Source organism: Triturus cristatus, chromosome 7 (genome assembly GCF_964204655.1).
Source record: "Triturus cristatus chromosome 7, aTriCri1.1, whole genome shotgun sequence".
Lineage (NCBI taxonomy): Eukaryota > Metazoa > Chordata > Amphibia > Caudata > Salamandridae > Triturus > Triturus cristatus.
The window spans coordinates 276,155,990-276,177,936 of NC_140590.1; the positions used below are offsets into that span (position 1 = coordinate 276,155,990).

Genomic DNA, 21,947 nt, shown 5'->3' on the forward strand with positions numbered 1-21,947 from the left:
AATCTGTTTAGGATGTGCTGCTTTTGTGGGGAGAATCTTGCCATACCTTGCCTTCTTGAGCATTTGGAATCCTTGATGCAGGTCTCGGGGCCCCGGCCAAGCACCAAAGCCTTGCCATCAGGAAGCAGTATAGGGTCATGGTCCCCATCCTGGCTCAGTAGAAAACACTCCATCTACACCAACTCTTTGAAACCTAGGGCAACAAATAGTGGTTAGTCTCAGTGTAGCACTTCCAAAGAAGGGTAAACATATGCAAATAAATCACGAAGGAAAACATTGAGTTCAAATAGTCGGGGACCTGTCATAGTCTCAGACCACTTAACCCTGCTAGCCAACGTTTCATCCCGCGTGGTCACCTTCCGTACAGTAGTGGTGATCTCATTTCAACTAGGCAGGCATCAACCTGTGAAAAACCTCTCCTGCAGAATCCCCCCCTTACCGAGTACCCTGCTGTGTGCAATATGGACCCATACTTGCAACAATGATCCTCGGTTGATGTATGAAATTCCTACTGCTCCAGATGGTGCAGTAAGACATCACTCTACTACAACTGTGTGAATAAGTGCTTCAGCGCGCCCCATGAGTTCCGTAATTGCTATACAAGCACCATACTACAATCAAGACTAGACTGGCCATACAGTGCATCATGGGTTTTGCTGGGAGGCTGGAAGGGTTGGTGGCCGATTTTGTTACTGGAGGCTGGTTTTGTAGCAGAGCAACAGTTTTAAAAGCACCTGCTGCAGAGTTAAGGCAACAGTAAAAGTGTCAAGATAACTCTGGTGAGTAATGTACCTGCTGGGGAGAGATCTCGTCTAGTGGTAGTTCTAAGGCAGCACAGAGGGTCAACATGCCTGCTGCAAAGAATCTGCACCATGTAGATCACAGAACAATTATTTATGTTCATAACTCAGTGAGTTACTGCTTTTGCCACAGAGATCCTTTTACTACTGTGCAGTTCACAAGCTACAATCATAATCTAGCACAGGGAGCTATGAACTGCCAAAGTGCAGCATGCAAACTGCATGGTATAGGTTAGAAAGTAATGTTTTCCCCAAGTTTTTCATTACTCTAATGTTGCGAAAAGGGGTTTCTTGGGGTAGATTTAAATTCTTATTAGTAAAGCCAACCTAATCACTGTGTTAGATTCGGAATACTGAGTTTGTGCTTCTCCAGATAAAGAACTCTTAAAAAATGCCTACCAGTATGGATGACATGTGAATCATACACCTTGTAGTTCTCTTTTTCTTTGTAACATTTTCTATACACTGATTTACACACTTATGATAGTATCTGTCTTTGTGTGAGATGTAAAGTGTTTTGACACCCTACATTGGTATGAAAGGCGCTACAAACAAATAAAATGCATGTGAGAGTGAGCCTATGGAGAGATGAGAGGCACTGTTGGAGGGTGATGGTGAGGGGAGCATTGAAGAACCCCAACAAAGATTTTTGTATCCTGGTGCACTGTAAGGTTATCATTTACTATGCTTTAAAAGCTAATCCAATTGAAAATATAATGGAAACTGTGTTGCAAAATGCACAATTTTTGCCATTTTGTCCCCAAATTTCCTCGGGGGAGAACCTGCCAAAGCCCCCTTGCATTTGTCAGGCTCACTCGCTGTGCTCATTCGCTATACACTGTACGGAGGATGGTCTGACAAAATTTGCCAGGGCTGCTTTGGGCTCAAAGTCCAGTTCGACTACAATACAACACAAATACAACGAAACACAACTCGACTTTAAAGTATTGTGGGTCAGTGACAACCAGCCTAAAAACAATCCAAGCATGGATGTCTGCCGTTAGCCAAAGCTCAACCCAACCAAAACTGAATTGTGAACTTGGATGGCAGCACGACTAGTCCTAGATCAAGGTCTGGCTTCCCAAAAGGAAACGCCTTGGCCCTTGGTATCAACATCAACCTAACCTTCAGTGAAAATGTCAAAAAGAAATGTTACGTTACTCATATTTGTATAGCGCCAACCACCACTAATCCCAGATAACCTTGCACCAGCTCAGCCACCTCACAAGAATGTAGCTGTTCCGATCAGCTAGGGCTTCATTCGGTCCCACAGCGAAAAGGAGTAAAGTTCTGCTCAGCGGTCTCCCTACAACCCTTGAAGCATTGAAGGCTGGGCTGCAAGCCATCGACATACTGATAACCAACCAGGAGAAACGCAGCCTCAACACTCACTATCCTGAGACAGTCGGCATGGCTGTCCTTACAAGCCAGCCTCAAATTTAAACCACATTCAATAATGTCTAAAGCTTTTTTTTTTATTATTCTTTTTATTAACTTTGCTCATGTGCTCATTCAGAATACAACCAAATTCGCACGGCATAGCGGGAAACTCCTATGCATGGTACAATCGCAAGCCATCATAACAGTACAATGATATATTCACACTTGACCCCCCCACCCCCACCCCGTGATGCCCGATACCTCCGCCAAGGCCCCCATACCTTTTTCCATTTTTTCACACAGCCCCTGGACTTGTATATAGTTTCCTCTGCCCTCTGACACCAGTCTAGATCCCTGAGCCAATGGTCCCATTGTGTTGGCGCCCGCGCCTCCCAGCAACTGGCAATATTGCGCTTCGCCACCCCAGCTGCCATTGTCAACCAGATCTCGTGGTATCTGGACCAATCTGTGGGTCCTTTGATCATGAGGAGAAGCCACTTGGGCTCCACAGGGACTGGCGAACCCACCACTTCCGCCATTGTGCGTTCTACTTTCGTCCAAAAGGGTACTATGTTCGGGCATTCCCAGAGGATATATTAGAATGTCCCCTGCCCCTGGCACCCCCTCGCGCATAGTGGAGACAGGCTCCTGCCCCATGCGAAAAGATGAGTTCGCGGGTAATACAACCGGTGCAAAATTTTCAGTTGTACGAGGTGGAACCTTATCCGAATAGCGGCTTTGCAGGGTATCCTGCCAGTCTTCGTCCTCGAGGTGACCGATATCTCCCTCCCATCTCTCCCTCAGGGACACCAGCGGGTCAGGCATATTGTTTATGAGTTTACGGTAAATAGTGGACGTTGGCCTACCAAGGATGGGGTCAAGAAGGAGCCTGTCCTCCATGGGAGAATATTCTGGAATGGAAGTGTCGGGGCATACATGGGTGCGCAGGGCGTGAATAAGGCGAAGGTAATGAAAATGCTGGGAGTCGTGCAAATGGTATTCTTGTTTGAAATATTTGAAGGATCTAGGGGCATCTCTCTTCCATACGTCACCCAGGTATTCAATCCCAATTAATTTCCAGCCCTTGAAGCCCACGAGCCCCTTAACTTCTGTCAGGTGGTCCCCCACCCATAGGGGGGGGTCCTACCTGTCAGGGTACCGGCCCACCCCAGAAATGTATTAGCTTCTCGCCAGCATTGGAGTACCACCCCATGTGCGAGGGCAGGTCCCTGCGCAACCGTTGAGAGAAAAGGAGTGGCTTGCAATTACCTCCCAGCATAGCATACCTATCCACTCGATAAGCAGGTTCTGAACCCGGCGCATAGATCCAGTCATTGACCACTTGCAGTTGGGATGCCCAGTAGTACAACTGGGCGTCCGGGAGCGCCAGCCCCCCGTCGTACACTCCTCTCGCGAGTTTTCGCATCGCTATCCTCGGGTTTCCACCCTCCCATAGCAGCGTTTGTACAGACTGAGATATACGCCTAAACACCCCGCTCGGGACCGGGTACGGTGTATTTTGCAAGACGTACAGAAGCCTCGGCAGTGCCAACATTTTGAACAGCGCAGCACGCCCAATTAGGGAGAGAGGCAAGGACCTCCAGTGGGACACATCTGATGCCAGCCTCGCCAAACGGGGTTCAAGGTTTTTGGTAGAGCACTCCGCCCTATCCCTGGTGACATATACCCCCAAATATCTGAAGCCTTCTGTCACTATCGATGCCGAACAGCCCCTCAGGATCCTTGGTGGCGGACCCGAAAGGGGATAAAATAGGGATTTGGCCCAATTAATTGTGTAGCCAGAGTAGCTCCCAAACAACTCAAAGAGATGAAGCGCCTACGCAATCGAATGGTATGGTCAGGCCAAATATAGGACGATATCATCTGCGTATAAAGATATACACTCTTCCCAGTCATCGTTGAGCGCCAGGCCCCAAAAAGACCTGTCCCTTCTGATCCAGTGCGCTAGAGGCTCGAGAGCCAGAGTGAAAAGAAGCGGGGACAATGGACACCCCTGCCTGGTCCCCCCGCGCAGGGGGAATGCTCGGGACATCGCTCCATTTGCCCTCAGCTAGCGACCGAAGTTCCTTCTGCTTGAGGGCTAGAGTGTGGGCTAGGTCCGGCGAGGGAGTCCCGCAGGCCCTTCGCTCCATATCCTCGATTTCCTTTTCCAATTGCCGAATCTGCAGCGATTCCTCCTTCTTCTGGGCCGCAATCAGCGCTTGGGCCTGGCCCTGGCCCCTCAGGGTCGTTTTATATGCTTCCTACAAAGTGAGCTGGGAGTCGACCGAGCCCCGATTCTCAGCAAAGTATAGTTGAGAGCATTCCCTTAACTTGCCCTTTATGGAGTCATCCCTAAGGCGCCATGGATCTAGCCTAGGGAAGGCCACCCGGGTGGTTGTTGCCCCCCTGAGGACCACACCCACCGGGGAGTGGTCCGAGATTCCCCGGGCCATAATGCAGGGTTCCGCAAAATCCCCTAGTTGGTCCTCTCGCGTAAAAATGTGATCTAATCTGGAAAAGTATCCATGTCTGGCTGAATAGAATGTGTAGTGCCTTTGGGAGGGGTGGTGCGAGCGCCATATGTCACTAAGACCCATGGCTGTAACGAAGCCCCTAAGGCCCATTTCCCCCCTATTACCCAGTCTCACCACTGAGCGATCGCAGCCAGCATCCATGATCGCGTTTGTGTCCCCCCCAGCACGAGCGTTCCCTGGGGGAGGCCCGTTAAGTGTGAACCCAACTTCCTAAACGTCAAGGCATGTAGGCCAGGTGGAACGTAACACGAGCTAAGAACTATTAGCCTCCCCTCCCATCTAGCTACCACCGATGCCATACACCCCCGAGTCCTCCGTCCATGTGCCGGTGTTGACCACAGGCAGGGTATTCTGGACAAGAATCCCCACTCCCCTGGATCCTGACGTGAACTCCGAGTGAGCCACCATCCTGTATCCAAAGCGGTCTAAGGCATTGCACCTGTTCCCCCCGAAGATGCGTCTACTGGAGGAGCACTACGTCTGGGGAGTGGGGCCTCCGCGCTGTAGCACCAGTGTCGTCTTAACCTTATTGCCCAAACCGTTGACGTTCCACGTCCAGATCCTTATCTGCGCCTGATCACCCATTCCCATACAAGGTCCCACGGTACATTGGATCTATCCTCATCCCTTGCCTGCCCCCCGATGCCCCAACCATGCATTTAAATGTGAGCCGCCATGAGCTAAACATAAACTACCCCTCAAGCCCAGCCTCCCCTCCCCAATCCAAACCCCCTCTCTGCCAAGTGGGCCCCAACCAACCAACAATGAGTGCCTGTCACCCCATCTTTCCCGTGTCAACCAAACTAGGGAACGTGGACCTGCAGTCCACAGAAAAAGTCACACTGGATTGCCGGAGTGCACACCCCAATGTCTAAACAACTCAAAGGACCCCACCACTCCACACGAGGCCCACCCTTCCCTCCCGACCCTGGATGCACAACTGTCCTGCCGGCATAGGTGAAAACTATTAGACCTCAACCTTGCAACTTAAACAATAAACAAGCTCACCACCTCAGAGCGACCCGCCCAACATCCAAGGAAATACCCAGACCCAGGCAGTATGGTGCCCCCCCACTCTTCACTAAGCAAGCACCCCGTGCAGCCCACAGCTGCTACAGACACTTTATGGGAGTCCGCTCGCTCTCTCTGGTTTCTCGTGGAATAATGTCTAAAGCTTTGAATTCCAATGAGCCATGTTAGCTAGTTGAAAAACTCACCTTGCCGTCATCATTTCACCACTCAAACCACTTCCTTCACAAAGCAGGACACCCAGAAGGCCAAAGAGAAGGGGCCAGACAAGCTTCCTCCTTTTATGCATTCCGCATCTGCGAAGGACCAAACTATGTGCAGCATGGCCATAGTCTGGTTGGATCAGTAAGATAGTCACACTACAGTAGACTGCCAAACACCAAAGGTGATCGGACACTGTAGTCGCTCACATTCTAGTTCTAGTGTTTTGCCAGAGACTAGCACAGAAGTAACATACAAGCAGAAAGCCCACACATGGAATTGGTGGAATGGGGGAGGATATATCCAAAATAGGCAGGATGGGGAGGGATGTACCTAAAACAGACAGTGGGATGGGGGGGTTTAGCCACAGCAGTGGGTGGGATGGAGGGTTTTAGCCACAGCAGTGAGTGGGATGGGGGCTAAAGCCACAGTAGAGGGAGCGGATATAGCACACATTGTTTGGGGGGGATGGGGATGGCGCACCAGTAAAACTCCAATTATTCCGAAGCGCTGCTTCACTGAAGTGTTATGTAGTCATCCAAAAACAATGTTCCTAAAACACCCTGCGTTTTTCCCACGTTAGGTTCGGCATCTTCCTCCCTGCGAGCCAAGTTCTATCCGTATCAGATAGCTATCTGTTCCAAGGAAGTTTGTACACTCGTGATTCACTGTTGCACAGGTTTCTCTGCACAGCGACAGGTCTCTCTGGAAGGGAACTCTCTCAAACCAGGCTGCAGACATGTCTCACTGCAAGGAACCAGTCACACTAGCAGCACTTGTCTCTCTGGACCTGTAGGAGTCTCAAGACTGTCTATTCCACGGAGTGAGCGAATGAATGAAGTGCCAGGACTAATTTAACTGGCCCCCTAAGTGTAACTGCCAATGTTGCAAATGGGAGGAGGTGTGGCCTAATGGCTAGAGCTGCAGAACTTGAAACTTCGTGGCCTAGGCTCGAATCCTAGCTGCGCTCTTGGAGCAACACGGTGTGATTCTGGACAAATCACTTAATCTCCTTGTGCCTAACAATGAGACATATATTTGTGTAGTCCCCACTTGATGTACACGAGCTTGTGTTTCGTCTTCTCCTACCTCTGCTATACAAAAATTACTAATACGTGGTGAACATTCGGTCAGGTTCTGGAAGGTTCGTTCTTTGAAGTTGACTCTTGTGTAAAAAAGCACGCTTTTCAAATGGTGCTTAATACAGGCACGAACACATACCAGCGCATTTGAGGTGACAAGAATTGTCCAAGATCATCGAACACAGTTAATGTATATGCTAAAATTTACGGTGGTTTCTTGTTCCAAACCCTTTTCAAGTCCATTGCGATCCATAATGCGGAAAGTAGCGTAGTGAAAAGTGGAAATGTGTTCCATTTTCTCTTCAACTTCTTTATTGTAATAATTGGCAAAATATTGTTGAAAAAAGTACATAACAAATGCTATACGCGTAAATAACATAATTTGACACCTAGGTACGCAGCTCGGGTAGTCTCCTGAACGCCTTGCACGGTTCTTTGCCGTGCTTGCCTCGCCCGACAGAGTGGGTTTTCTCCCAACTGAGAAAAAAAATGGATTTGTTCCTTTGGCTGGGGGGGGAGGGTTGTTTTTCTTGCCTCTAACTTGTCAGCCTGTCAATTAAGCAGGATCCTTAGAAATGCCTAATTATACCACTGGCCCAGACGGTATCCCATCCATGAGAATGCTCCAGTTTTAAGTTGTTTAAAAAAATATTCTTTTCGAGTTAAAGAGAGAAGGGGCGTCCATGTGTTTTTTTTAATTTATTTGTATCTCGAACGGAAATGCTGATCGGAGATGTTACAGTCAAAACTTTAAGTTTCACATTTACTGCTTGACAGAACAGATTAAGGCGCAGAGGGGTGGAGCGTAGAGGGAATACAAAATAAATAGATGACCCCTGCGTGCCGCTGCTTGCTCCCTCAAGGTGGATGATAGCACAAACACGAGTGCTTGAAAAGGGCAGACCAATTCCAAAAGGTCATCTCCTAGAGCTGAGAATGCGCGCTGCCTAGGCGAGACCTAAACAGGCTTCTCCAATGAGCATCTTGTGAGCGACTAGTAGCTCTCCAGCTACCAGTAAATAGCTGTCCTGTGTGCAGCCCAGCATACTAAATTAGAAGCTTTTGCTTGGTTGAATTAGTATATGTATCACAAACTTAAAAAGTGTGTACTTGAGGGTAAAATGTGCGCATTTTCTCATAAACTGATGTTTGAAAAAAATGGCTGAATTTCCCAAATAAATTTAAAGCGGATATATAAGTGACAAAGCATTGGCTTTGGAGACTTATTACTAATATTACGCTGAAGCCAGGGACATTGTAGCTAGGTCTCTGATGTATTACTCATGTAGAGCTATAACAGATTGATAAAGCCTTTTTTTTTACATTTTTTACATTACTGCTGGCAACTCAGCCTGGTGCACTGAGGTGATCACTGCTGGTAATCTTGCTTATGGTGGCCACTAATGCCATCTCGTCTAAAGTAACTATTGCAATACTATCAGCATCAGTAGCTTGGAATAATTTTCATTGAAATAAAGTAGCTCTTATTACAGAAGAGGTTGGACACACCTGTGCTAGAACGTCTAAGGGGCCGCAGACCACGCAGCATGGCTCAAACTACACTACAGCCGCAATCTATTACACATTCCTATGCTGAAATACACCTGTCAGGGAGGCAGGACCCTCTACACAGCGGGGCCAGGGCAGGGCCTCCTGCCCCCACTCCACCCCTCAGACCGGAAGAGGTCTTCACTGCAGCCCTTCTGGCGCAGTCTGAGTATACGTCTGTTGTCACTGCCCTGAGTTCCTGCATCTTACGACTGTCTGTCCGGGGGACCCACAGAGCTGACGATCAAGAACCCGTCAGTGTCTGCCGCAGCTCCATTCGCCCCCATGGCATACTCAAGGCGGTACAGCATCATGAGCACCAAACCAGGGAATGGCGTCCCATCACTCATGCTCGGAGCGCTTTGAAGTGGCAGTGAAGAGGAACAAGCACTTCATTTCTCCCACCTATAGAGCAATCAATAAAGGAGCAGAGACCTACCTCTTCCCTCTGCACCTGCTGGCAGCCAACGGACACTGCCTTGGCGCGCACTGTTCAAAACAGCCTCCTGTAGTCAGGTGATCTTGTTGGGGGGGTGGGAGTGATGGGATCAGGGGAGTAAATTAGGCTTTGGGCGTAGGGACACCATGAAGGTACACAATCACGAGCCACATCAGTTGCTGTCTACGTGACGACAGCCCGAGCGCTGACGTCACCTTTATTTATACCCATAGTCCGAGTCCAGCCCAGAGGGTTGATTGTGGCTACAATGTATTAACGTGGCTGGGTGGCTCACTACATCCCGCCCAACCAATCACAAACGAACAAACTAAAACAACAAACTAATAAAAGAAACTAAAGTAAGAAACGTAGAATAGAGTTCTTGTGTTGTACGACCAGCTCGTCGTGCCCTCCAGCACATAGCACACAAAGTCTCTCAACCTGTGGCTCGGTTGTGGATTGGCTCTCAGCCGATAGGGATGCCCTTGATCAGGTACCCTGGCATCTCCCTTGCTCTGGACCGCCACCTTTCTTGGTTCCGTCTCGGCTCCCGTCATTTCTTCCTCCACTCTTGTTAACTCCAACTCTTATTTCTTCAGGCACCATAACTGGCATGCTCTCTTGATTCTCTCTTTGGCCACTCATTTTCCCTTGCCTCTTGAACCATGACACATTCTGGGCCAGTGTTCTCTCCCCTCGCCTCACTGTGACCATGGTGCTCTGCACCTCCACGACCTTCCAGGGCTCATGCTCGAAAGGAGTCAGAAATTTCTATCCCGTCACCACCACTCTGTCTCCAGGGCACAGTTTCACCTCTTTCGCTCTTCTCGTCCGATTGGCTTTTTCATTGTTCCTCTGTCTGAACGGCTTTTTCATTGTTCCTCTGTCGTCTTGTTTGCGTTGCTTCACTGTCCAATTCCCTGGGAGCTCACTGCTCGCTAGCCGGCACCAAGTCCCTTACTTCTCTTTTCATTATCAGTTCACTAGGGGAGCACCCTGTTGTGCTGTGCGGTGTCTGCGGATAGGCCCTCAGAAACCGATGTAAGCATATCTGCAAATCCTCCTTCATGTCTACTCTGATTCAGAGCACCTAGTTGATTGTCCTCATAAATCGTTCTACCTCTCCATTAGCCCTGGGCCACTCGGGAATCACTCTCCGATGTCTGACGTTGTAGTGCTGCAGATACTCCTTGAACTCTTTTCCATGAGACGGGGGACCATTGTCAGTGCGCATCTCCTCCGGTGTCCCCAACAGAGCGAATGTATTTGCCACAGCTGGCTTTATAGACTCAAAATGCCGTATACCTCACCACTTTTATCACAGGGAACTTTGAATAGCTGTCCACCATTACCAAAGTAAACCTTCCATCCGGGAAGCTCCCAAAATCCATGCTTACATTCGCCCATGGTTGCCTGCTGGGTGGTTCGGTGATTACGGGAGTGTCATTTCCTGTTATGATGCATGCGTGACAACTCCTGACCTTTTCCTCGACCATCTGGTCCATTCCCGGAAACCACACTTTGGATGTATGTATGTATGTATGTATCGCGTATTTGTATAGCGCGGACTGTCACCCGAAGGGTATCCTGGCGCTTAGACAATTATACTGACAACACACAGAGCGATCAGAAGGACTTATTCTAACCTAGGAAAAAGATACGTTTTTAATTCCTTCCTGAAAGAAGAGAAATCCCCGGAGCTTCTCAATGACAGGGGTAGAGAATTCCAATGTTTGGCTGCCACATATCTAAAAGCCCGCCCGCCGATCCGAACCCTCATAACCTTCGGAATTACCACAAGGTGTGCTGACATTGACCGAAGGGATCGAGAGGGCACATACCACTGAAACAATTCCTGCAGTGGAGCAGGTCCTTGCCCATGAAGTCCTTTAAACACTAGACAAAGTGCTTTAAAGATAATTCGCTGTGGGACAGGCAGCCAATGAAGATCAGCTAACGCCGTGGAAGAAGAGTCAGAACGGCGCCGGGAGAGAGCCAGCTTGGCCGCCATATTCTGCACACGTTGTAGTTTAGCCACCAGGTTGGCCGGAGCTCCCAGCAATAGTGTGTTGCAGTAATCCAGCCTGCTCAGTATTCGGCTACGCACCACTTCTGGCCGAACATGAGCCGGCAGCAGCGGAAGAATCTTCCACAGCATGCGGAGCAGCATCATGCAAGTGGACACAGTTTTATTCACAAACAGGTCCAATTGGAGATTAGGCCCAAACACTACGCCCAGATTCCTGGCAGAGACAGCTGCCGAGGGAGCATCCTGAAAGGATGTAGGCCAGAAATCAGGAGGCAGAGGCCGAGGAACACGGTCCAGCGAGCAGTGTAATACCTCTGTTTTGGAGCTATTAAACTGCAGGGAATTCTGCCTCAGCCAATATGCAGTTGACGCCATACACTGATGGAAAGTCTCCAGAGGCACCGCATCCTTGCCCTCGATGGAAAAGATGAGCTGCGTATCGTCGGCATAATTAATAACCGAGATGCCGAATGATTTAATCAGACTCACCAGAGGGCGGAGATAGAGGTTGAACAAAATAGGGCTGATGGCCGACCCTTGCGGGACGCCCTGCTCCACCGCTTTAATCTCTGACTGGAATGGTGGCATAGCCACTACCTGGCGCCTGTCTCCCAGGTAAGAGATCAGCCAGTCACGAGCCAAACCCTTCACCCCTGCATCCTCGAGTCTACTGACCAGGATGTCATGGTTGACCGTGTCGAAGGCGGCCGACATGTCGAGCAGCACTAGAAAGGCTGCTCGTCTAATGTCGGCTCGCGATCGAAGGTCGTCCAAAACGGTCACCAGGGCAGACTCCGTGCCGTGTACTGGTCTAAAACCAAATTGAGACGCGTCCAGGCGGAAATTGGTCTCCATAAAACTGGACAGATGTGTAGTAACCAGTTTCTCCAGAATCTTAATGGGAAAAGGAAGCAGCGATATAGGTCTATAATTTGCTGGACAGGTGGGATCCAGAGTTTCCTTCTTCAACAAAGGTGAGACCACTGCTAATTTCCAACACTCCGGAACACGTGCCAAAGAAAGAGACTGGCAGCAAATAGCGTACAGCGGGGGAAAAAGCTCCATCTGGAATATTTTCCAATATTTGTGTGGCAAAGGGTCCCGAGGGGAGCCAGAGGATACACTATTAGCCAGCCGGCAGAACTCCTCAAAAGACGGAAGGGGAAAACTATCCAACTGTGCCTGTTCACCACCTGCCCCTTTTGTCTCCATGTCAGCCACTAGTATGGAACCCCGTACAGGCTGAATAGCAAGAGTGGGCGTCGGAGTAAGCTTGCTTAAGATCACAGCGATCTTGTCTTCAAAAGCCTGCGCCAAAGAAGTACATAGGGCTTGAGTGGCAGGGATGTCGTTATCCACAGAGGTAGGTCGAGAGAGATCCCCAAGAATCTTAAACAGGGCCTGCGTTTTATTCGATGCGTTTAAGAGCGATTCCTCAAGGAATTGTGCTTTGGCGCCTTTAATATGCGTTTTATAAGTCAGTAGGGCCTGTCTAAAAAGGGCTTTCTCAGATTCTAAATAGTGTTTTCTCCAAACTCGCTCCGCACGTCTACAGCAAAGCTTCAATTGCGATAGCTCAGCAGTAAACCAAGGCTTTGCGATCTTGGATCTGTCCCTGATTTTACGCAGGGGGGCCATCAGTCTTGCCTTAGATTTCTACAATCCTTGATGACCTTGATGGGCCAAGTACTCTGTCCTCTGCCACAGCCTCAATGGCATCACTATCCTCACGCCTCTCAGGATTAGCCCGTTCCCACTCTCACTTAGCTCATCCCGACATCTCCAGATGTCCATCCTGGACTTCTTCTCCTGCTGTGTTAGTACGCTCACTCCTTCTAGAAAACTCTTCCACTTGTAATCCTCCAGAGCCGTCCTGACAGCCGTGAGGCACGCAACAGCTCCTGTGGCCTCCATTACTTCTTCCAGGACAGTGCACGAGGACGAGGCCTCTGCCCCGGAGTTCATGTCACCCTTCTGATTTCGATCCCCTACCAGAGGATGACGGGACAAGTAGTCTGCCGGATTATGGACTCCAGGTCGGTATACGAAGTCAAAGTTATAGTGTTGAAGCTGTACAGCCCATCTTTCAATGCAAGGTGGCCCACTTCTGGCAGATCCTCCAAATAACTGCTCTAGTAGTTTATGGTCTGTGAGCACCCGCAAGTTGTGCCCGCAGAGATAAATGTCGAAGTGCTGGCATGCCCACCTGATGGCCAACGCGTCCCTTTCGATCTGGGAATATCTTGATTCCACCGCTGTCAGTGCTCTACTGGTCCAGGGAAGGCATGGCTTGGCAGTTCGGGCTGGACTGTTCCCATGAGGCATAGGGTCAGACTGATTTGCATATGGCCATGTCTGAACTGGGGTGGCAGAGTGGGCTAAAGAACAGTGATGGATCAAACCCAGATCTGTTGACTGGGTGTGAGTGTTTGATTGGTTCTGATGCTCCGTCCATCACCACCCCTTTTTGTACCACGTCAGTGCTCTGCTGGCATATGCTATTGGCGCCCACTCCTCACTTACTTCTTTCTGAAGGAGCACTGCTCCTAACCCCACTGGACTCGCGTCCACCACCAGCTCCGCTGCGTGTCCTGGTTCGAAATAGGAAACGGTCGCCCCTTGCAGAAGCGTCCTTTTCACCTCCTGAAACGCCTTAGCCTCCACGCTTGTCCATTGCCATTCCACATTTTTCTTTGTGAGCTTTATCAATGGCTCCGATATTGTCACCAGATGAGGAATGAAGCGGCCACAATAATTTGCCATGCCTAGGAAGCTCCGCATTTCAGTCTGGTTCTGGGGCATCTTTGCAGCTCTGATGGCGTCCACTTTAGGCGGATCAACCTGGAGACCTGCTTTGGAGAATCGGCATCCGAAGAACTCACCTTATTCATGTAAAACGCACACTTCTCCTTATGCAGTGTCTAACCTTGCTTCACCTGCCTTCTCAACTTTGCTCTCAATCGGTCATGATGTTCCTCCAATGATTTTGAAAATATTAGCACGTCGTCACTTACATTAATTACTCCAACTAATCCAGACAATGCCTCTCAGATCGCATCCTGAAAGACCTCAGTCGCTGAGGATATTCCGAAGCCGAGTCTCTTAAAACGCCGCAGCCATACTTGACTGGAAAACGTAGTCAAGTAGCGACTGTTCTCATCTAGCATCAGTTGGTGGTAGCCAGAGTTCAAATCCACTTTTGAGAACCATTGCACTCCATTAATGTTGGCTACTATCTCATCAATCGTGGGCGTTATGTGGCGCTCCCTTCTAATAGCCTTGTTAGGCAAGCGCATATCCACACACAAGCGGATCACCCCGGGTTGTTTGGGTTTCGGGGCAATCACCAATGGGGACACCCACGGGGTGGGTCCCAATACTTTCCCTATCACCCCCGCTTTCTCGAGCTTCTCCAGCTCGGCTTCGACCAGTTGACTCAGATGGAACGTCAGCCTCCTGTGGCGAAGCGACACAGGCTTGATGGTTTTATCGATCTGTAGCTTGACCTTCACACCCTTCAGACAGCCCAGACCCTTGAACAGTGTGGGGAACTCTGCCATTATGTCGTCTGCGTGAGACTGGTGCACCTGCTTTGCAAACATCACTAGCCCCAGATCTTCGGCTGAGTGACACACCAGCAGTGTTCCTGCACTGTCTTTCGTCACTTGGAACCTTGTCTTCGCCGCCATTTCGCCATGCGTTACTTCGACCTCAATGACTCCCTGCAGCGGTATCGGAGTATCTCCACCATATGTGAAGATTTGTGCTTTTGTCATCAACAGTGGCGGTCGGGGCTTGAGTTGCTGGTGATGGGCAACATCCAGTATGTTCACCGACACTCCGGTGTCTATAAGCGCCCTCACCGTTCTTTCCCCTATCGTCATCTGGCACGTGGGAGGTGGGCGTTTCTTGTTATTTGTTCTTCATCGTCTATGATCCTCATCCTCCTGCACAGGCTGTCCACCTCCTCTTCGTCCTCTGCTGCCTTAACCACTTGTCTTTTGTAACCCGGCTCCCTCATCTTTCCTTTTGCTATTGAAGCCTTGGCTGCACTCCTGCACACTCTAGCAAAATGTCCCATCTTGCCGCACCTCAGACACGGCTTTCCTTGGGCAGGACAACCCCTCGGTGGATGACTGTCTAGTCTGCAACTGCCACAACCTCTACCTCATGCTCGCGCACTTCCTGTTGCGCTCCTCCATCGGAGCCCTTCTGAATGACGTCCAAACTTTTCTCCTTGACCGTGACGGGCTGCACCTGCAGCGTGTCTATTTCCCACCTCGCTAAGACGGACTCCATTTCACCAGCCCTCGTATCCACGAGCTCATGCGATCTTCCAAGCACTAAGATGTCATCTAGCGAAATGCCTGGCTGTCGCAGAATTAGCTTCCTCAGATCCGACGACTTGTAGCCCTGAATCAACTACGCCCTGATCTCCAGCTGCTTTTCCCGTGCACGAGCTTGCCAACTTCCTCAACCTGGCAAAGAACATATTCACCGACTGTTCTTCCTTTTGTTTCGCCTGCCTCAGTTTAAAATGTTCGAAATCAGGGGTCACCTGTGGGTCAAAGTAGCGGTCCAATGCTCTCACCGCCTTCTCATAATCATACCTGTCCCCCGTGTCCGGTAAATCTTGAAACAGCTCAAACAGCTCCAGACCTGCATTTCCACATCTGATGGCGAGTGATGAAGCACTCGGTAGGTTGCTGCCCTGGCAGCACAAGAATGAATCAAACTGCATGGTGTTACTCTTCTGTTGTCAACTTTTCAGGTGAGCTCAATCCCTTTTTTAAGATTTCAGACACAGTTGCTACTTCTGCATATGGGACTTAATCCTGACCCGAAGAGGATTTCCAAACAATCATCTTCACTTATTAGCAGGGAATACCATTTCAGGGTAAAAAAAGAGACAAAGTGGGTTGGCGTATGTGCAAGAGACGCTCAGAGTGTTTTGTTCTCTTCAGGCTTTGATCGAGGTGACAGGCTCTTCCCAAGTAGAGCGTGTTGCATTGTTGCGCTCGCCTGAACAAAATTTATTTTGTGAACTTTTGGGGTCTTAGCTCAAGTCTCCTTTTCCTGTTCAATAAGTGTTCAATTTATACTTTTCCCCTCAGCAGCTGACCATAATTGTGTTTTGGCTGCTCCTTGACAAATTCCCTGGGTTGCTCGCCTTTCACTGTTCCGAACTACTTTTAGATAATACAAAAGATGCAGGTCTTTAAAAGGTTAATATTGAATTTGCATATAATTTTTACCAGTAGCCCACAAATACAATGAAAGCTACTGAAAGGATGGATTAAGGACTTTGAGAATTCTAAAATCATCAATTGCTGCAGAGCCATAGAGATAACTCCATTATTGATAAGGAAGAACCGTAGCAACCTTATGAGCAGGAGCTTGTTCGATAGGAACCACAGTACAAGTTTCAAGATGTGGCCCATTCACAAAAAAGTCATGCTATAAAGTCAATTCATGAAGTGATGGAAAATTCAAAGGCTGCCTCTTTCAACAGATGAATCATGTGTTTGTTCTAAAGATGAGACATATTTTTTGTAGAGGCTGGAGTGTGTCACAGAGAGCAAGGAATGTCCTGAAAAAGGAAGAATACAACGGTCACTTGGCACCTTTGCATCTTCCAGAGGGTTTATCTCATTTAAAGAGCCATAAAAAGTAGTCAGAATTATGGATATGATGGGTGACCCTTTCTTCCCTTTGGTGGCTGAGACCCATTGGGGTGACGTTTCTGCCCTTCTGCATGTCACAGAAATGACTTCATTGATGGGGTTAATTTAGGAGGTTCTCATCCCGGGGATACCTAGATTCCTGGAGGTTTTGAATGGGACGTTTTGGTGGTTAGGACAACTATAATTCAATTGGGACTGAACTCAGTATCCTTCAATTTGTAGTCCATTGGATTTGATCCTTCCGTTACGAACAAGTACAACAGATGTAAACTTTGTTCAGAGTGCCAGAGGACTATCCTTCCTCAGAAATTGTCCATGACACCAGACATTGATTTTGCAATGGTAGCATTAAGAACGGTAAGGACTCAAATAAGGATTCAGAGAAATGAATTAATAAGACCCTGAAATTATGTCAGGATAAGTTTGTAGGTGTTCCAGGCCTCCTCACCTCAATAATGGATATCATGAAGAAGTAGGCAACATCTGGCTTTCTAGTGTGCCTGTCTGTTTTAAGGAATTAATTCAAAGTGCTAGGTGTTTGCTAGGGAACAGCAACACATAGCTTCCGGCAGAACTCAGAAAGACTCTTGTGATAAAGACTGATCCCAAGCTGGTGGAGATATCAGATAAGGAGTCTAAGGCGGATGCTGAAAGGCTCCTCTTCAGTGAGACGTTTGTGAAGGAGATCATAGCAAATGTTCAAGCCTTCACATCCCTCAACAAAGCCCAGCAGAATTTGAACAAGCATTGGCTGGAATAGCCAAAAGGTCTCGCTTTTGGGACCTTAGAAGTATTTAGTTATGCAGCACAATATCCTTGGAGCAACAACATTAACTGTTGCATGGTTAAACACTTATAAGGCCTTAAAGGCGAGACCTATTGGCTATGCCAATGTTTTTTTTTTTTTTTAAAGGACATGCAGTGCTACCAGGCTCCGGCTGCCACTTAGAGGTAGAGAGAGAGAGTTGTGTAGAGAGAGAGAGAGAGAGAGAGAGAGTTGTGTAGAGAGAGAGAGAGAGAGAGAGAGAGAGAGAGAGAGAGAGGGATAGAGAGTTGTGGAGAGAGATAGAGAGTTGTGGAGAGAGAGAGAGAGAGAGAGAGAGAGAGAGAGAGAGAGAGAGAGTTGTGTAGAGAGAGAGAGAGAGAGAGAGAGAGAGAGTTGTGTAGAGAGAGAGAGAGAGTTGTGTAGAGAGAGAGAGAGAGAGAGAGAGGGGTAGAGAGAGAGGTAGAGAGAGAGAGAGAGGTAGAGAGAGGGGTAAAGGGGTAGAGAGAGGTAGAGTGAGAGAGCTATAGGGGTAGAGAGAGAGAGGGTGGAGGAAGAGAGAGAGAGAGGGTGGAGGAAGTATGTGTGTGTACGGGTCCAGGAAATGGCGTAGGGTCTCACCCAGAGGTAGGAAGTACGCAAAAATTAAGGGTGCCAGGGGTGAACCACCCAGGTAGTTGCTCAGAGGATCCACTAAGGCATAGTGGATTCTACAAGTAAAGAAGCGCCATGTGAAAATCACTGCATGTAGAAATCACTTCACAATAAGTAGGTCCACTAATGAGTGAAGAAGTTAAATCAATACGAGTTAATTATGGGCCAAAAAGAAGGAAGAATTAAAATTCACCATATGAAGCTCAATGCACATAAATATGGGCAACCGTGAAGGAGGAAAAGCCAAATCAGCATCAAGAATGTGCCATTATGTAGAGAATAGGCTCACTGTAAGTAGCGCAACAAAATTCTATTAGCCTTGCAACACTTTAATGTTTTGCAGTTGCCAAAAGTCCGCCCGTCTGCTTCCTCTCCCCGGGCTGGTTTGTTCCTCGGTCACGCCCACGGCACAACCTCCCGGAAGACACCACTAACACCTAAACTGCCCTAATTAAGGCCCTGCAGGCAGGAGGAGAGGTACGGGTATTGAAAAGGGAAACGAAGATAAGAGGGAAAGAAAGGACTGGACGAAAAGGAAGACCGTTAAAGGGGAGCGGAGAGCAGAGATGAGGGGGGAGAAGAAAGGGAAGGGTGGAGAAAGAAATGCGGCTGGAGAAGAGTTAAAGAAGGGTAGAGTGGACCCCATGAGAAGTAATTGTAGAAACACAAAACAAACAGGCTTCAAGGTGCCACAACTGTTGCTGCACATGCTTCCTCACTCCACAGGCTTCAGAAGATTTCAGCAGAGAGGCTTAAGGCAGCCAGCTGTCTTGGCAAGCTCTTCTTGCAAGGAGGTACTGAGACTGCAAATTGTGTCCAAGTGGCAGATAATAGCCTGGTGTAAGCCTATATGATAGTCTTGTTTTTCTGTGTCTCATTTTTGTAACAGAAGAGTTTACCAGACCACAGCCCGAGTCTCATCACACACATCCTGCAGTTCCAAAATGCATTCACAAAGTCTTTTTGGAGGTCTTTCATATGTACAACCGCTTATCTTCCTGTCAACTACTTTAAAACATCTAACACATGACTTTTTGGGGGGAAATGTCCGCTTGGAAGGCTCTATACAAGTATAGGTCCTTGGCTGTGATTAAGTAGAGAAACTGTTATAGAAGTGAGTGGGACGTATTTGAAAAGGCAGTAAATACCCATTGCTGATGAGCATAAAAGCCATATAGTCTACAGAATGCACCAACATCATTGTCATGGCCCCGAAAGGTATATGTTTCTTTATCTACCTAAATGGGAAGCTTCAGAAATATGGAAATCGTATTACTGATTTTGAATGTGTAAAATATATCAGGACAACAATAATGTTAAACCAAAACATGAAAATCTGAGTCCAATCGAAAAGTCCGCGGAAAAATCAAGTCAAAAGACTGCAATCCAAAAATCAACACAACTTACTTCCAAAACAATTTTTTCAACTGTTTCCATTTCTTCATAACTATTTGTATATGGAAGTGTTTGAATAATAAACCGATGGAGAATATACCAAATACGAGCTGCTTGTAGTCTATATAATGTAAATACATGGGTTTTGTTCTGGCTAATGCCCCCCCAACCCTCCTACTCTGGCCACAACCCCGCATGATTAAAACAACCCATCTCAGAGCTATTAATCAAACACTGAGCGTCCAGTGAGTGCTCTTAGAAGCAGCAGCCACATGGCGCGGAGGCTAAAAATAGCAATCCTTGGACCTTTCAGCGGTCAGAAGAGGCACAAAGTGCAACCCACAAATGTCAAACACGAAACCTGGTCAGGCTTCTGGAAGAGGCCAAACGGCATGGCTTGGATTGTGGGAACGAATGCTAGCACCGCGTGTTACGCAGCCACAAGCCGCGCGCATTACTGGGGAGGGGGCAGTAAAGCCAGCGTTACATCAAATGTCTCTCATAAAGGTTTATATTATGCAGTGTGGGCATATTTCCAGGAATTTAACCGTCTTTCTCTCTGTTCCTGTTCAGACTCAAAAAGTTTGGATGTCGCCAAGTGGACCAGAACTGTCTGCCTCAGACAGACAGGGCAAGTGGCAGGTTTTTGGCAACTATTACTTCTAAAGAGGTAGCAGTGGTTAAACGCTGTAGCACATCGACGACACGTGCCATGTTATGTATATACTCTTATGTCTTTGAATAACAACAGAGGATGCTATGACCAGCAAAAAAAAAGTGTGGGGTGAATTGTTGACAGCTCAGTAACCCGTTTGAAATATGTAGATAATGGAAGAACAACACCTGTCAGAATGTTACTTGTTTTAGAAAGATTGGTTTATTACATATTTCGTCAGTTCATGGGACTTTTCAAAGCTGTGAGGTTTAATAACATTCTATATAAATAGATACGGAATCTCTACAAATTACGAAACGATATCAAAATAAACAAGCAGCGCTGAACATCGCTGTAATGTCACTATATCTAATGCTGTATGGTGCTCTGTAAAACACGTTAGCACCACTTGGTGTATTTCATGCAGTACGGCCCCAGAAATGTTCTACCAAATGTAATGCATCTCCGTCACATAAACAAAGGCAATAAAAACATGCATTTAAGGGTGCCCGCGATGCGCTCGAGCGATGCGCTTAATGAGGAAGAGGTAGGTAGCCAGATGGCGGCTGCGCGCTTAACAGCAAGCCTTAGGCCACAAGCAAAAGCTAAAGACTAAATGTCTTGCTAGACCAGCGCATGCGCTGGCTCAGGCGAGACCTAAAAAGGACCTCAGCCCTCCTGTTTTAGGGAAGGGCCCCCCCAAGACAGACATAGATCGCTCTTCCAGCTTCCATGATCTGGCTCTTTCAAGACTACCATTAAGCTCCTAGTGGCAATGCTCTTCAATCTACAGTGATAGAGGTATCTATAGGCAGGGGAGAAGGAAAGTGGGCGGGGCAGTGGTGAGGAAAAGGTATACCAATAGGTCAGCAACATTTAAGTCCCCCCCCCCCACCCCTGAAAGAAAGCTTGGTGGAAGATTCACTTCCATAACCAGTGAACACTGATTACCTCAGATCCCTAGATGTTGGAAACAATACAGGGTTACAGAATGGAGTTTTACTCTCTCTCAGTTCAGTTAGTTCCACCTCATCAGATTAGCTTTTGGGAGAAAGAAAAAGGTCTGGTGCAAGAGATTCGGAAGTTATTGTGAAATTATGCAATAGAGTGTGTTCCAGATAAGGGACAGGGTTTAATGAGCAATCTTTACTTGACGAGGAAAGGGGATAAGAGTTTTCATCCAGTGATAAATCGGATGTTGTTGAATCAATTTGTTGTATAGAGACATTTCAAGATGGACTGTATTCACTGTTAAAGATACTCTTCAGCAAGGGATAATAGTGGATTTGAAAGATGCCGATCCGTTAGTCCCAGTTCATCTACCGCAAAGACATTATCTCCAGTTCTACTGGAGACAGTTATGTCGAATCATGTAATGAGTATTTTTAGAGCGCACTATTACCCAGGAGGGCATCCTGGCACTGAGAAGGTGTGACTCCAGCCTCACCCAGAAGGTGCAGGAAGGGTTATTCAAAGAGCTACATCTTCAGCTTCTTGCAGAACTCAAGATATAAGGAGGGGGCTCTGATGTGTAGCAGCAGGTCATTCCATTCTTGAGATGCAATTTAGGAGACGGCCCAAACACAGACTTCGGTTCTGAGTATGAATGGGATGTGCGCGAGTAGTAGTCCGGCCAAGCGGAGGAGTCTGGATAGTCTGTGAAAGGGGATGTGGCTATTGAGGTAGGCTGGGCCAGTACGTCATAGTGCTTTGAAGGTGTGAGTGAGGAGTTTGAACAGAGTACACTTTTG

The 21,947-nt window shown here is 48.0% G+C and overlaps 1 protein-coding gene across 3 annotated transcripts in view; it reads right to left on the reverse strand.

Moving 5' to 3' along the window:
- Positions 1-21,947, reverse strand: part of LOC146809405 (bifunctional polynucleotide phosphatase/kinase-like) — a 223,716-nt gene that overhangs the window by 115,393 nt on the left and 86,376 nt on the right. For all 3 annotated transcript variants that reach the window (XM_085616250.1, XM_085616248.1, XM_085616249.1), the window contains exon 2: positions 47-193. In XM_085616250.1, coding sequence (XP_085472376.1) covers positions 47-148 — 102 coding nt within the window. In that variant the 5' untranslated portion in view covers positions 149-193. The remainder of the gene's footprint in view (positions 1-46; positions 194-21,947) is intronic.